This window comes from Choloepus didactylus, chromosome 13, assembly GCF_015220235.1.
Source record: "Choloepus didactylus isolate mChoDid1 chromosome 13, mChoDid1.pri, whole genome shotgun sequence".
NCBI classification, from domain to species: domain Eukaryota; kingdom Metazoa; phylum Chordata; class Mammalia; order Pilosa; family Megalonychidae; genus Choloepus; species Choloepus didactylus.
This window is the reverse complement of record NC_051319.1, coordinates 55,386,450-55,402,684: the sequence shown is the minus strand read 5'-3', so window position 1 is coordinate 55,402,684 and position 16,235 is coordinate 55,386,450. Positions and strand designations below refer to the sequence as shown.

Here is a 16,235-nt window from a genome sequence, read left to right as displayed (position 1 = left end):
CATGCAACAGCAGATTTGAAGAAGCAGAAAAAAAGGTTTCATGAACTGGAGGACAGGACATCTTAAATCCTGCACACAAAAGAACAGATAGGGAAAAGAATGGGAAAATATGAGCAGGGTCTCAGGGAACTGAATGACAACATGAAGCACAAGATTATATGTGTCATAGGTGTCTGAGAGGGAGAAGAGAAGGGAAGAGGGGTAGAAACAATAATGGAGGAAATAATCAATGAAAATTTCCCATCTGTTTTGAAAGATATAAAATTACAGATCCAAGAAGTACAGCATACCCCAAACAGAATAGATCTGAGTAGACCAAATCCAAGACATTTAATAATCAGATTATCAAATGTCAGATGAGAGAATTCTGAAAGCAGCAAGAGAAAAGCAATCCATCACATACAAAAGAAGCTTGATAAGGCTATGTGTGGATTTCTCATCTGAGAAGGCAATGGTATGATATATTTAAGACACTGAAAGAGAAAAACTTCCAACCAAGAATTCTATATCTGGCAAAACTGTCCTTCAAAAATGAGGGAGAATTTAAAATATTCTGAAAAAGACACTGAGAGAGTTTGGGAAGAAGATACCTGCTCTACAGGAAATACTAAAGGGAGCACTACAGGCAGATAGGAAAAGAGGAGAGAGAGGTTTGGAGAAGAGTGCAGAAATGAAGGCTATTAGTAAGGGTAAAAAGAGACAGAGAGGAAAAAATAAAAATAAAATAAGATATGACATATAAAATCCAAAAGCAAAATGGTAGACAGTAGACATTACATTGAGTGAAATTAGCCAGAAACAAAAGGACAGATACTGTATGGTCTCACTAATATGAACAAACAACATCGATGAGTGAAACAGGAGAGTTGAGAGCACAGGTTATCAGGAGATAGAGGTTAGTGATCAGGCATTTGATGCTGAAGGAGTACAGAAAGTTCAACAGGATTGATTGTATAGATTCAGAAATGGAAATGGAATGGATAGAATAATAGAGTGTGATGGTAACACAATATTGTAATACTCTAAACAAAGATGAGTGTGAGTATGGGTGACAGAGGAATGCTAAGGGCAAGTATGACACCAGAAAGAAAGACAGAAGATAAAGGCTGGGATTGTATAACTTAGCAAAACCTAGAGTGGTCAATGATTGTGATTAAATGTACAAATATAAGAATGTTTTTAAATGAGGGAGAACAAATGAATGCCAACATTGCAAGTTGTTGAAAATTGGATGGTATAGAGGAAAAAATACAATCAATGCAAACTAGAGTCTACAGTTAATTGTAACATTGTAAGATACTTCTATTAATTGTAACAAAGGCAATATACCAAAGCCAAATATCTATAAGAGGGAGATATAAGGGAGTAATAAGTGATTCTTGGTGGTGGTAGTGTTGTCTGACATGTTCATTGTATTTTATTTTTATTTTTATTTTTCTGCCATCTTTTGTATTTTTATTCTTCATTTTTTCCCTCCTTTTCCTCTTTCTTTTGGGAAGAGATGGAAATGTCCTCATATAGACTGTGGTGGTGAATGCATAATTATGTGATTAGACTGGGAATCACTGATTGTTTACTTAGGATGGATTTTATGGTGTGTGAATAAAACCGTTAAAAAATAAACAGAGGGATACAAGTGCTGGAGAAATGTGGAGAGAGGGATGTGCCTACTCCCTGTTGGTGGGGGAAGTAGAGTGGCACATCCCAGCTGGAGGTTGGTGTGGTTCCATAGGAAGCTAACTATGGGGTTGCCGTATGGTCCTGCAACCCCATTATTGGGTATATTCTTGGAAGAACTGAGAGCAAGTACATGAGTGGACAGTGCACACTGGTGTTTATGGCAGCCATATTCACTATTCTCAATGAATGGAGGTGGCCTAAGGGTACACAGACTGATAAATAGAATGGAGAACTGTGGTGTATACATACAATGGAATACCGAGTGCAGCAAGAAGAAATGAAGTTGTGAGGTATTCACCTAGGTGAATGAACCCTGAGGACAGTATGTTGAGTGAAATAAGCCAGAATCAAAAAAACAAACAAACAAACATTATAATGCTGCATTAACATGGGCTAAGTATAATATGCAAACTCTGAGAAGTGAATCTGAGACCATAGGTTATCAGGGGAATGCTTATGGTAAAGGTTCCTAGATTTATAGGCACTTACAGCCATCACATGTATTGATGAGTTGTAATGGTTATCTCTAAATTCTGAGATGCTGAGCTGTTTGTGTATAACCTGACCAGTCCCTGTAACTTTGGGTATCTGTGTGACACCTGAGACTCACAGCCAGAGTTCAGCAGCTATGAATGCCATCATTACCCCATATAGCAACTGCTAAAAAAGCTGAAAAAGAGATCAGACTTCAGTTGGAGATGTGAACAAAATGGACTTGATTAGAACTAAGGTAAACCAAACTAAAGGGAAAAGGATGATATTGACTGTGTTTTAAAACCTCAACTTCTGTGTTAGACCAAAGGAAGAGATGTTTATTTGGTGCAAAATCTATACTTTCTGTAGCATGCTATATAATTTAACTTGTATGCTCAGTTTATTCAAACACCTTAATTACATGGAACCTTGAATAGGGGGTGAGATCTGGTTGGCTTTACAGGGTAGTGTGAAACCCAGATATATCCCAGAGTAATTTGGGCAGAGAATAAAAAGTATTTGCAAAACCCCCTTGAAGAACTGGGGGGAAATGTGGAAACCTTAAAATTTCCCAGCTGGAGCATTCCTGGTATGTTCACAAGCATTGGAGAATACAATTGTAGTAGGCCAAGTCATCAATCTTGGGGCTTGCCCTTATGAAGCTTGTTACTGCAAAGGAGAGGCTAAGCCTCCTTATAATGGTGCCTAAGAGGCACCCCCAGAGAACCTCTTGTTGCTCAGATGTGGCCTCTCTCTCTAAGCCCACTCAGCAGGTAAAGTCACTGCCTTCCCCCCTTCATGGGACTTGACTCCCAGGGGTGTAAATCTCTCTGGCAATGTGGGACCTGATGCCTGGGGATGAGCCTGGACCCGGCATCATGGGATTGAGAAAGCCTTCCTGACCAAAAGGAGGAAGCAAAATTAAACAAAATAAAGTTTCAGTGGCTGAGAGATTTCAAATGGAGTTGAGGTCATTCTGAAGGTTATTCTTATGCATTATATAGATATCCCTTTTTAGTTTTTAGTGTACTAGAATAGCTAGAAGGAAATACTAGAAAGTGTTGAACTGCAATCCAATATCCTTGATTCTTGAAGATAATCATATAACTATATGGCTTATATGGTGTGACTGTGTATTGTGAAAACCTTGTGGCTCACACTCCCTTTGTCCACTGTATGGACAAATGAGTACAGAAAAGGGAGACAAAAAGTAAATGAATAATGGGGGAGGGGGAGTATGAGATGTTTTGGATATTTGTTTTACTTTTATTTTTATTCTTATTTTTTGGAGTGATGAAGGTGTTCAAGGAATTGATTGTGTGATGAATGCACAACTATGTGATGATACTGTGAACAAGTGATTGTGCACTTTGGATGACTGTATGGTATATGAATATACCCCAATGAAATCATATTTAAAAATTTTTAAAAATTGTATTTGTTACATTGTGCACAAACCTTTTATATGAAATAAATATTTAAAACTTCATTCTTCTGAGAAAAAAAAGTATAGATTCTAAGGCTCCACCCCTAAGATTCTCATTCAAAAAGCTATGGCTGGAGGCGGGGCAAGATGGCAGACTGGTGAGCAGTATGTCTTAGTTACTCCTCCAGGAAAGTAGGTAGAAAGCCAGGAACTGCGTGGACTGGACACCACAGAGCAATCTGACTTTGAGCATACTTCATACAACACTCATGAAAACGTGGAACTGCTGAGATCAGCGAAATCTGTAAGTTTTTGCGGCCAGGGGACCCGCGCCCCTCCCTGCCAGGCTCAGTCCCGGGGGAGGAGGGGCTGTCAGCTCCGGGAAGGAGAAGGGAGAACTGCAGTGGCAGCCCTTATCAGAAACTCATTCTACTGATCCAAACTCCAACCATAGATAGACTGAGACCAGACACCAGAGAATCTGAGAGCAGCCAGCCCAGCAGAGAGGAGATAGGCATAGAGAAAAAAAAAAACAACGCGAAAAACTCCAAAATAAAAGCGGAGGATTTTTGGAGTTCTGCTGAACACAGAAAGGGGAAGGGCCCTGAGGCGCATATGCAAATCCCGAAGAAAAGCTGATCTCTCTGCCCTGTGGACCTTTCCTTAATGGCCCTGGTTGCTTTGTCTCTTAGCATTTCAATAACCCATTAGATCTCTGAGGAGGGCCCTTTTTTTTTTTTTTTTTTTAATCCTTTTTTCTTTTTCTAAAACAATTACTCTAAGAAGCCCAATACAGAAAGCTTCAAAGACTTGCAATTTGGGCAGGTCAAGTCAAGAGCAGAACTAGGAGAGCTCTGAAACAAAAGGCAATAATCCAGTGGCTGAGAAAATTCACTAAACACCACAACTTCCCAAGAAAAGGGGGGTGTCCGCTCACAGCCATCATCCTGGTGGACAGGAAACACTCCTGCCCATCGCCAGCCCCATAGCCCAGAGCTGCCCCAGACAACCCAGTGTGACGGAAGCGCTTCAAATAACAGGCACACACCACAAAACTGGGCGTGGACATTAGCCTTCCCTGCAACCTCAGCTGAATGTCCCAGAGCTGGGAAGGGGGAGCAGTGTGAATTAACAGAGCCCCATTCAGCCATCATTTGAGCAGACTGGGAGCCTCCCAACACAGCCCAGCAGCCCAGAACTGCCCTGGGGAGACGGCACTCACCTGTGACATAGCACAGTCATCCCTCAACAGAGGACCCGGGGTGCACGGCCTGGAAGAGGGGCCCACTTGCAAGTCTCAGGAGCCATACACCAATACCAAGGACTTGTGGGTCAGTGGCAGACACAAACTGTGGCAGGACTGAACTGAAGGATTAGACTATTGCAGCAGCTTTAAAACTCTAGGATCACCAGGGAGATTTGATTGTTAGAGCCACCCCCCCCACTGACTGCCCAGAAACACGCCCCATATACAGGGCAGGCAAAACCAACTACACATGCAAGCTTGGTACACCAATTGGACCCCACAAGACTCACTCCCCCACTCACCAAAAAGGCTAAGCAGGGGAGAACTGGCTTGTGGAGAACAGGTGGCTCGTGGACGCCACCTGCTGGTTAGTTAGAGAAAGTGTACTCCACGAAGCTGTAGATTTGATAAATTAGAGATAAGGACTTCAATTGGTCTACAAATCCTAAAAGAACCCTATCAAGTTCAGCAAATGCCACGAGGCCAAAAACAACAGAAAATTATAAAGCATATGAAAAAACCAGAAGATATGGATAACCCAAGCCCAAGCACCCAAATCAAAAGATCCGAAGAGACACAGCACTTAGAGCAGCTACTCAAAGAACTAAAGATGAACAATGAGACCATAGTATGGGAGACAAAGGAAATCAAGAAGACCCTAGAAGAGCATAAAGAAGACATTGCAAGACTAAATAAAAAAATGGATGATCTTATGGAAATTAAAGAAACGACCAAATAAAAAGATTCTGGATACTCATAGTACAAGACTAGAGGAAGTTGAACAACGAATCAGTGACCTCGAAGATGACAGAATGGAAAATGAAAGCATAAAAGAAAGAATGGGGAAAAAAATTGAAAAAATCGACATGGACCTCAGGGATATGATAGATAATATGAAACGTCCAAATATAAGACTCATTGGTGTCCCAGAAGGGGAAGAAAAGGGTAAGGGTCTAGGAAGAGTATTCAAAGAAATTGTTGGGGAAAACTTCCCAAATCTTCTAAACAGCATAAATACACAAATCATAAATGCTCAGCGAACCCCAAATAGAATAAATCCAAATAAACCCACTCCGAGACATATACTGATCACACTGTCAAACACAGAAGAAAAGGAGCAAGTTCTGAAAGCAGGAAGAGAAAAGCAATTCACCACATACAAAGGAAACAACATAAGACTAAGTAGTGACTACTCAGCAGCCACCATGGAGGCAAGAAGGCAGTGGCACGATATATTTAAAATTCTGAGTGAGAAAAATTTCCAGCCAAGAATACTTTATCCAGCAAAGCTCTCCTTCAAATTTGAGGGAGAGCTTAAATTTTTCACAGACAAACAAATGCTGAGAGAATTTGCTAACAAGAGACCTGCCCTACTGGAGATACTAAAGGGAGCCCTACAGACAGAGAAACAAAGAAAGGACAGAGAGACTTGGAGAAAGGTTCAGTACTAAAGAGATTCGGTATGGGTACAATAAAGGATACTAATAGACAGAGGGGAAAAATATGACAAACATAAACCAAAGGATAAGATGGCTCATTCAAGAAATGCCTTCACGGTTATAACGTTGAATGTAAATGGATTAAACGCCCTAATTAAAAGATATAGATTGGCAGAATGGATCAAAAAAAAATGAACCATCAATATGTTGCATACAAGAGACTCATCTTAGACACAGGGACACAAAGAAACTGAAAGTGAAAGGATGGAAAAAAATATTTCATGCAAGCTACAGCCAAAAGAAAGCAGGTATAGCAATATTAATCTCAGATAAAATAGACTTCAAATGCAGGGATGTTTTGAGAGACAAAGAAGGCCACTACATACTAATAAAAGGGGCAATTCAGCAAGAAGAAATAACAATCGTAAATGTCTATGCACCCAATCAAGGTGCCACAAAATACATGAGAGAAACACTGGCAAAACTAAAGGAAGCAATTGATGTTTCCACAATAATTGTGGGAGACTTCAACACATCACTCTCTCCTATAGATAGATCAACCAGACAGAAGACCGATAAGGAAATTGAAAACCTAAACAATCTGATAAATGAATTAGATTTAACAGACATATACAGGACATTACATCCCAAATCACCAGGATACACATACTTTTCTAGTGCTCATGGAACTTTCTCCAGAATAGATCATATGCTGGGACATAAAACAAGCCTCAATAAATTTAAAAAGATTGAAATTATTCAAAGCACATTCTCTGACCACAATGGAATACAATTAGAAGTCAATAACCATCAGAGACTTAGAAAATTCACAAATACCTGGAGGTTAAACAACACACTCCTAAACAATCAGTGGGTTAAAGAAGAAATAGCAAGAGAAATTGCTAAATATATAGAGACGAATGAAAATGAGAACACAACATACCAAAACCTATGGGATGCAGCAAAAGCAGTGCTAAGGGGAAATTTATAGCACTAAACGCATATATTAAAAAGGAAGAAAGAGCCAAAATCAAAGAACTAATGGATCAACTGAAGAAGCTAGAAAATGAACAGCAAACCAATCCTAAACCAAGTAGAAGAAAAGAAATAACAAGGATTAAAGCAGAAATAAATGACATAGAGAACAAAAAAACAATAGAGAGGATAAATATCACCAAAAGTTGGTTCTTTGAGAAGATCAACAAGATTGACAAGCCCCTAGCTAGACTGACAAAATCAAAAAGAGAGAAGACCCATATAAACAAAATAATGAATGAAAAAGGTGACATAACTGCAGATCCTGAAGAAATTAAAAAAATTATAAGAGGATACTATGAACAACTGTATGGCAACAAACTGGATAATGTAGAGGAAATGGACAATTTCCTGGAAACATATGAACAACCTAGACTGACCAGAGAAGAAATAGAAGACCTCAACCAACCCATCACAAGCAAAGAGATCCAATCAGTCATCAAAAATCTTCCCAAAAATAAATGCCCAGGGCCAGATGGCTTCACAGGAGAATTCTACCAAACTTTCCAGAAAGAACTGACACCAATCTTACTCAAACTCTTTCAAAACATTGAAGAAAATGGAACACTACCTAACTCATTTTATGAAGCTAACATCAATCTAATACCAAAACCAGGCAAAGATGCTACAAAAAAGGAAAACTACCGGCCAATCTCCCTAATGAATATAGATGCAAAAATCCTCAACAAAATACTTGCAAATCAAATGCAAAGACACATTAAAAAATCATACACCATGACCAAGTGGGGTTCATTCCAGGCATGCAAGGATGGTTCAACATAAGAAAATCAATGTATTACAACACATTAACAAGTCAAAAGGGAAAAATCAATTGATCATCTCAATAGGTGCTGAAAAAGCATTTGACAAAATCCAACATCCGTTTTTTATAAAAATACTTCAAAAGGTAGGAATTGAAGGAAACTTCCTCAACATGATAAAGAGCATATATGAAAAACCCACAGCCAGCATAGTACTCAATGGTGAGAGACTGAAAGCCTTCCCTCTAAGATCAGGAACAAGACAAGGATGCCCGCTGTCACCACTGTTATTCAACATTGTGCTGGAAGTGCTAGCCAGGGCAATCCGGCAAGACAGAGAAATAAAAGGCATCCAAATTGGAAAAGAAGAAGTAAAACTGTCATTGTTTGCAGATGATATGATCTTATATCTAGAAAACCCTGAGAAATCGACGATACAGGTACTAGAGCTAATAAACAAATTTAGCAAAGTAGCGGGATACAAGGTTAATGCACATAAGTCAGTAATGTTTCTATATGCTAGAAATGAACAAACTGAAGAGACACTCAAGAAAAAGATACCATTTTCAATAGCAACTAAAAAAATCAAGTACCTAGGAATAAACTTAACCAAAGATGTAAAAGACCTATACAAAGAAAACTACATAACTCTACTAAAAGAAATAGAAGGGGACCTTAAAAGATGGAAAAATATTCCATGTTCATGGATAGGAAGACTAAATGTCATTAAGATGTCAATTCTACCCAAACTCATCTACAGATTCAATGCAATCCCAATCAAAATTCCAACAACCTACTTTGCAGACTTGGAAAAGCTAGTTATCAAATTTATTTGGAAAGGGAAGATGCCTCGAATTGCTAAAGACACTTTAAAAAAGAAAAACGAAGTGGGAGGACTTACACTCCCTGACTTTGAAGCTTATTATAAAGCCACAGTTGCCAAAACATCATGGTACTGGCACAAAGATAGACATATAGATCAATGGAATCGATTTGAGAATTCAGAGATAGACCCTCAGATCTATGGCCGACTCATCTTTGATAAGGCCCCCAAAGTCACTGAACTGAGTCATAATGGTCTTTTCAACAAATGGGGCTGGGAGAGTTGGATATCCATATCCAAAAGAATGAAAGAGGACCCCTACCTCACCCCATACACAAAAATTAACTCAAAATGGACCAAAGATCTCACTATAAAAGAAAGTACCATAAAATTCCTAGAAGATAATGTAGGAAAACATCTTCAAGACCTTGTATTAGGTGGCCACTTCCTAGACTTTACACCCAAAGCACAAGCAACAAAAGAGAAAATAGATAAATGGGAACTCCTCAAGCTTAGAAGTTTCTGCACCTCAAAGGAATTTCTCAAAAAGGTAAAGAGGCAGCCAACTCAATGGGAAAAAAATTTTGGAAACCATGTATCTGACAAAAGACTGATATCTTGCATATATAAAGAAATCCTACAACTCAATGACAATAGTACAGACAGCCCAATTATAAAATGGGCAAAAGATATGAAAAGACAGTTCTCTGAAGAGGAAATACAAATGGCCAAGAAACACATGAAAAAATGTTCAGCTTCACTAGCTATTAGAGAGATGCAAATTAAGACCACAATGAGATACCATCTAACACCAGTTAGAATGGCTGCCATTAAACAAACAGGAAACTACAAATGCTGGAGGGGATGTGGAGAAATTGGAACTCTTATTCATTGTTGGTGGGACTGTATAATGGTTCAGCCACTCTGGAAGTCAGTCTGGCAGTTCCTTAGAAAACTAGATATAGAGTTACCATTCGATCCAGCGATTGCATTTCTCGGTATATACCCGGAAGATTGGAAAGCAGTGACACGAACAGATATCTGCACACCAATGTTCATAGCAGCATTATTCACAATTGCCAAGAGATGGAAACAACCCAAATGTCCTTCAACAGATGAGTGGATAAATAAAATGTGGTATATACACACGATGGAATACTACGCAGCCGTAAGAAGGAACGATCTCGTGAAACATATGACAACATGGATGAACCTTGAAGACATAATGCTGAGCGAAATAAGCCAGGCACAAAAAGAGAAATATTATATGCTACCACTAATGTGAACTTTGAAAAATGTAAAACAAATGGTTTATAATGTAGAATGTAGGGGAACTAGCAATAGAGAGCAATTAAGGAAGGGAGAACAATAATCCAAGAAGAACAGATAAGCTATTTAACGTTCTGGGGATGCCCAGGAATGACTATGGTCTGTTAATTTCTGATGGATATAGTAGGAACAAGTTCACAGAAATGTTGCTATATTAGGTAACTTTCTTGGGGTAAAGTAGGAACATGTTGGAAGTTAAGCAGTTATCTTAGGTTAGTTGTCTTTTTCTTACTCCCTTGTTATGGTCTCTTTGAAATGTTCTTTTATTGTATGTTTGTTTTCTTTTTAACTTTTTTTCATACAGTTGATTTAAAAAAGAAGGGAAAGTTAAAAAAAAAATAAAAAATAAAAACAAGGGAAAAAAAAAGATGTAGTGCCCCCTTGAGGAGCCTGTGGAGAATGCAGGGGTATTGGCCTACCCCACCTCCATGGTTGCTAACATGACCACAGACATAGGGGACTGGTGGTTTGATGGGTTGAGCCCTCTACCACAGGTTTTACCCTTGGGAAGACGATTGCTGCAAAGGAGAGGCTAGGCCTCCCTATGGTTGTGCCTAAGAGCCTCCTCCCGAATGCCTCTTTGTTGCTCAGATGTGGCCCTGTCTCTCTAGCTAAGCCAACCTGAAAGGTGAAATCACTGCACTCCCCCCTACGTGGGATCAGACACCCAGGGGAGTGAATCTCCCTGGCAACGTGGAATATGACTCCCGGGGAGGAATGTAGACCTGGCATCGTGGGACGGAGAACATCTTCTTGACCAAAAGGGGGATGTGAAAGGAAATGAAATAAGCTTCAGTGGCAGAGAGATTCCAAAAGGAGCCGAGAGGTCACTCTGGTGGGCACTCTTACGCACACTTTAGACAACCCCTTTTAGGTTCTAATGAATTGGGGTAGCTGGTGGTGGATACCTGAAACTATCAAACTACAACCCAGAACCCATGAATCTCGAAGACAGTTGTATAAAAATGTAGCTTATGAGGGGTGACAATGGGATTGGGAAAGCCATAAGGACCACACTCCACTTTGTCTAGTTTATGGATGGATGAGTAGAAAAATAGGGGAAGGAAACAAACAGACAAAGGTACCCAGTGTTCTTGTTTACTTCAATTGCTCTTTTTCACTCTAATTATTATTCTTGTTATTTTTGTGTGTGTGCTAATGAAGGTGTCAGGGATTGATTTGGGTGATGAATGTACCACTATGTAATGGTAGTATAAACAATCGAAAGTATGATTTGTTTTGTATGACTGCGTGATATGTCAATATATCTCAATAAAATGAAGATTAAAAAAAAAGAAAGGAAAAAACTTCTCATTTTGCACAGTGCCTTGGACTGAAGCCTAGAGTTGGAAAAGAGTTGATATGCCTCCTTAAATCCCTCACTTTCCAACAGGAGGGAAAAGAGACCCAAGGGAGTATCTCCCAGATCTGGCTAGTAACATAAAGAAAAAAATGTCTATGCCTTACTATCAAAGAGTATAATAAAATAGCATTAATATCTATTGTCCTGATTATCTCTATTTTATCAGTTGCTCAAAGCATAAACAGCAGAAAATTCAGGCTTACCCACTCTCCTAGGAGAGTCAACATATTTTCCAGTCCAGAAAAGCCTGCACAAATCGCCTTCTCCATTTATACTTCACAGACACAGGATTAGGCCAAGTTACTTGGACAGTAATTTTGCTATTCGTGTATATCAAAGCCCTTTCATGTTCTCACAAGAACTGGGCCACTGAATGGAAAATGTATGCTCTGCCAAGGAAATGAGCTTTAGTGCAATCCCACTACAATATGGCCACGGAGGAGGTGACCCTTCACATGAGCTGTAAGAAACTAGACTCGGCAGAGTAAAGAGACTTTACTAGTTTTCAAACCATGCTAGGCTTTCTAAGAACCCTCCTGCCTGGTTAGGTGCATTTCTTTTGAGCTCCCTTAGCACCCTTCACAGGTCTGTTTTGGCACTTGGCTTTTTGTATTGAAACTATCTGTTCATGTATCTGTCTCTCCCCCACTAGACCACAGGCTTCTTGAGCAAGGGACTAAATCTTTCTAAATCTTACTCATTTTTAGATTGCCAGTTCTTTTTCTTTCTTTCTTCCTTTCTTTTCTTTTCTTTTCTTTTTTTTTTTTTTTTTTTGGTCAGGTTTACATTTATGTAGAAACTATTATAAAGTTTAGATGAAAAATGCACCTAACCAAGCAACTGTAATTTATCTTTGATTTGTCCAAGCAGAAGATCAATGTCTAATGTTAAACCATTATTCTACTGAAATAAGAGACAATGATAAAGCACTCTTAAAAAAAAACATAAACTCAACTTTGATCAGGTAAGCACCAAAAGGATATCTCTCAAAGCATACTTTACATTTTTTCCCCAAACAACTAGCATAATTTAGCTACCTGATATGAAATAGGTAAAATATACTCAATTTTTATTTAAAAGAAAACTGAAAATGTGACATCCCTCAATCTTATATAATATACAATATGCTCCTGATAAATGCTGTGCATGTTAATATTACCACATGAAATGTTGCTGTGAGTTCAATGATCACCAGTTAATTAATCTGCCACCAGGCTGGATGAATCTGACAATTTTAACTTAATAAGTCATCCTTTACTCCCTGAAGAATTTCGTTAACAGAACAATAAATCGTAAAGCCACTCAATATTTTATTTGTAAGATTTTTGCAGACTGTTGAATCATAGTTCTACTAGAAAGACTATGTATCAAGTTGTGGTAGCTTTCAGAAATTGAAAATTAATTATCTATCATAATTTCAAAACACTCAATATTCCATTAAGTATGAAAAAGAGTATGCAATTTTTATGTTAATTTTAATGATAATAAGTTGGACACAAGAGTAAAAACCTGATATTTCACTTATATTGCATAACAAGCTAACCAAACTGGACATGGAGGATAAATTACAAAACAAATCATTTTACTTATTGTTTCTATGACTATTCTTTCAATTAGATTTGTGTCTTTCAAATAGGACTGAGGTATGGTACACTGGCAAAAATGAAAAGAGAATTGCCAGTTCTTACAATACAAAGTAGGTGCTACTTAATATTTGTTGAATTAGACTGAACTGAATTGAACTAAACTGAATTGAATTGCGTTGGATTCATCTAAACCAGTTTCCCTGCCCAGCCTGTGGTGGAACTAGGAGAGGTGAACAAACAGGGCCCCACCCAGCTATGCCTTCATTGTGGTGACCTTTAGCAAGCCAGTCCCTATGCCAAAGATCTCATTACTGTGTAACACAACAGTCATAAAATTTGCCACTTAGACCAATAGAAACAATAAAATTATGTGTCCTTCTCTATAAAGTGTCAAAAGCTCTTCAGAAGAGAAGAGGGGCTGTTCTGCTCAAGTGTGTCTATAAAGGAGAGGACAATAGATCAGGCAGTCCAGTAGAAACTCACAAATGTAACAGGACTTCACTAAATTGCCTCTGGTATCTTCTTTTTCATTTTTTTATTTTTTAACAGTTTAGATTTATAGAGAAATTGCAAAGATAGTACAGAAAGTTTCCATATACTTGGCACACAGCTTCCCCCATTATTAACATCATATATTAGTATGGTACATTTACAATTAATAAACTATCATTGCTATGTTATTATTAACTACATTCAAATTTCTTTGATTTTTACTGATGTCTTTTTTCTGCTCCAGGAATCCATCCAGGACACCACATTACATTTAGTTGCATGTCTCCTTAAGCTCCTCTTGGCTATGACAGTTTCTCACTTTCCCTGTTTTTGATAACTTTGCTTGAGGAGTACTGATTAGGTATTCTGTAGAATGTCCCTAAATGGGATTTGTTTGATGTGTTCCCCATGATTGGACTGAGTATTGGGGATGGAACCATGTCCTCTACAAAAGGCATGTTCAGTTCCCAAGCCTTGGTCCTGTGTGTGTGAACTCATTTGTAAATAAGACCTTTGAAGATGTTATTAGTTAAGGTGTGTGCAAACTGAATGAGGGTGGGCCTTAATCCAATATGGCTTAAGTCCTTATAAGTAAAGAAGCCACGGGAGCAATGGAAGCTGGAAGTCAACGGAATCCAAAAGAGACAGGAGAAGATGCCACCATGTGCACTGTCATGTCATGTGACAGAAAAGCCAAGAAACTCCAAAGATTGCTAGCCAACCAACACCAGGAGGTAGCAAGCCTTCAGGCCTCTGAAATCGTGAGCCAATAATTTCCTGTTGTTAAACCAACTTATTGTATTTCTTTGTTTTAGCAGTTAAACAAAAGGGGTTATGATTTTGGGGAGGAAGACCCACAAAGTGGTTTTTTTTTCCAACTTTTTCTTCCTACTTTTCTACCATTTTAAAAATCCTGTCAACTGCACCCTACCTTCACCCCCTCCTCCAAGACAAAGACTGTTATTACATCCATTGTGCCTCTTAGAATCAAAGCAATGAGGTATTATTCTAGTATGTATTAGGCAAACTCATTCTTACCCAGCTGGATATTGGGCAGCCTTATAGCCACACAGAGCAGAAGCTCTCATGGGCTTTAGAGCACAGTGAGCTGCGAGGAAGGGTGAACCAAAAGCAACAAGTCTCACTCGTAGAAGACACAACAATCCAGGTGGTTGACATAGAAGAACACACTTACTGCCTCAGGGAACTACCTCAGGGATTTTATGATCCTTTGTGAGTAATGAAAGAGTGGAATGTGGAATAACAAGTGATAAAAATAGGACAACAATCAAATGCACCTGGTCAAAGAAACACACCCAAGTCCTCCAGAGTGTCTGAGGCTTGAAGAAGGCAGAAAGCAGAGACTTTATGGTTATAGGACAAAGAGTAGGTGGTAGCTAAGAGCATGGGCTCTGGGTTCAGACCCTCCTGGCTCTCCTAATGACATCAGGCAAGTCATTCCACTGTCTGTGCTTCAGAATGACAATCTCTGAAAGATGGATATAATAATACCTTCCTCATAGAGCTCTGTGGGGATCAAATGGGGTAATATGAGTAAGTATGCATAATGGGTCACATGCCTGACCTATAGTGAATGCTCAGTACATATTAGCTATTATTATATTAAGACTGGAGTGGAGGTTTTCAAGCTCCCGCAGGGCAGGAGTCTGCCAGACAGCCCAGGGCGCACGCAGCACACGGGGCCCGGGGTGGTCAGCACTCGGCTCTGGGGACCCTGCAGGCGGATGTCTGTCCGTCCAGCATGAAGCCTCTCGCCTCGGTAACTCGGGTCGCCCTGACCCTCAGCCTGGTCTTTGCCTCCTTCCACTCGGCTTGCCTGGCAGAAGCAAGCAGCACCAACTCTTCAACCTTGGCCACCCACCACCCAGGCCCCGAGACCCTGGAGCAGTGCCCCAATGTCAACTTCTGCCCACAAGCCGCCCGGTGCTGCCAAACTAGCGTGGACGAGTATGGCTGGATCACTGCTGCCGTTGGCTGGAGCCTCTGGTTCCTCACCCTCATCCTGCTCTGTGTGGACAAACTGATGAAGCTCACTCCAGATGACCCCAAGGACTTCCAAGCATGACACTCGGAATCACAATTCCAAGAATGTCATATGCCACTAAGCTGGAGAACAGAGAGAAGGGAATAGTGCTGATGTGGTTTCTCTCATTTTAAAGTCATTTACAACTTAAAGCTTTAGTTACTTTTAAAATGGAAGTAAGAAAGGGGGATCAAAATAAGGAAAGACCAGAGCTGCCCTCACACCTTGTTTCAAAAGGCACTTGAGCCTTCTGAGCCTTGATAATCTCCTTTCTCAAGATAAAACAGTCTCTTATGAGAATGGCCCCTCCTCTAACAATAGCTCCCTTCTAGGTCCCAAGGGAGTACACATGAACTATAAGACTTACTCCTTTAGTCAACATATTTGAAACTACACTTGGGATTTTTTCACTGAAAACAGCTTCCTTAGTTCAGTCAAGGGCATCACTGTTATTTCAAAATGTGAGAATCACCTTTTTTTTTTAAAATGCAGTTTTACTGAGATATAGTCACATACCATACAAACCATCAGAAGTAT

At 39.5% G+C, this 16,235-nt stretch overlaps 1 protein-coding gene across 1 annotated transcript; it reads left to right on the top strand.

The window, feature by feature from the left end:
- The first annotated feature begins 15,358 nt into the window (after nt 1-15,358).
- On the top strand, nt 15,359-15,740 carry LOC119507880 (transmembrane protein 213-like). The gene has a single exon (XM_037801127.1). The coding sequence runs from the start codon at nt 15,417-15,419 to the stop codon at nt 15,738-15,740; it is 324 nt and encodes a 107-aa protein (XP_037657055.1). The 5' UTR covers nt 15,359-15,416.
- Nucleotides 15,741-16,235: the final 495 nt, after the last annotated feature.

Excerpts from the sequence above, each read along its gene's own strand:
- LOC119507880 (XM_037801127.1), top strand. The coding sequence starts at position 15,417 with ATGAAGCCTCTCGCCTCGGTAACTCGGGTCGCCCTGACCCTCAGCCTG.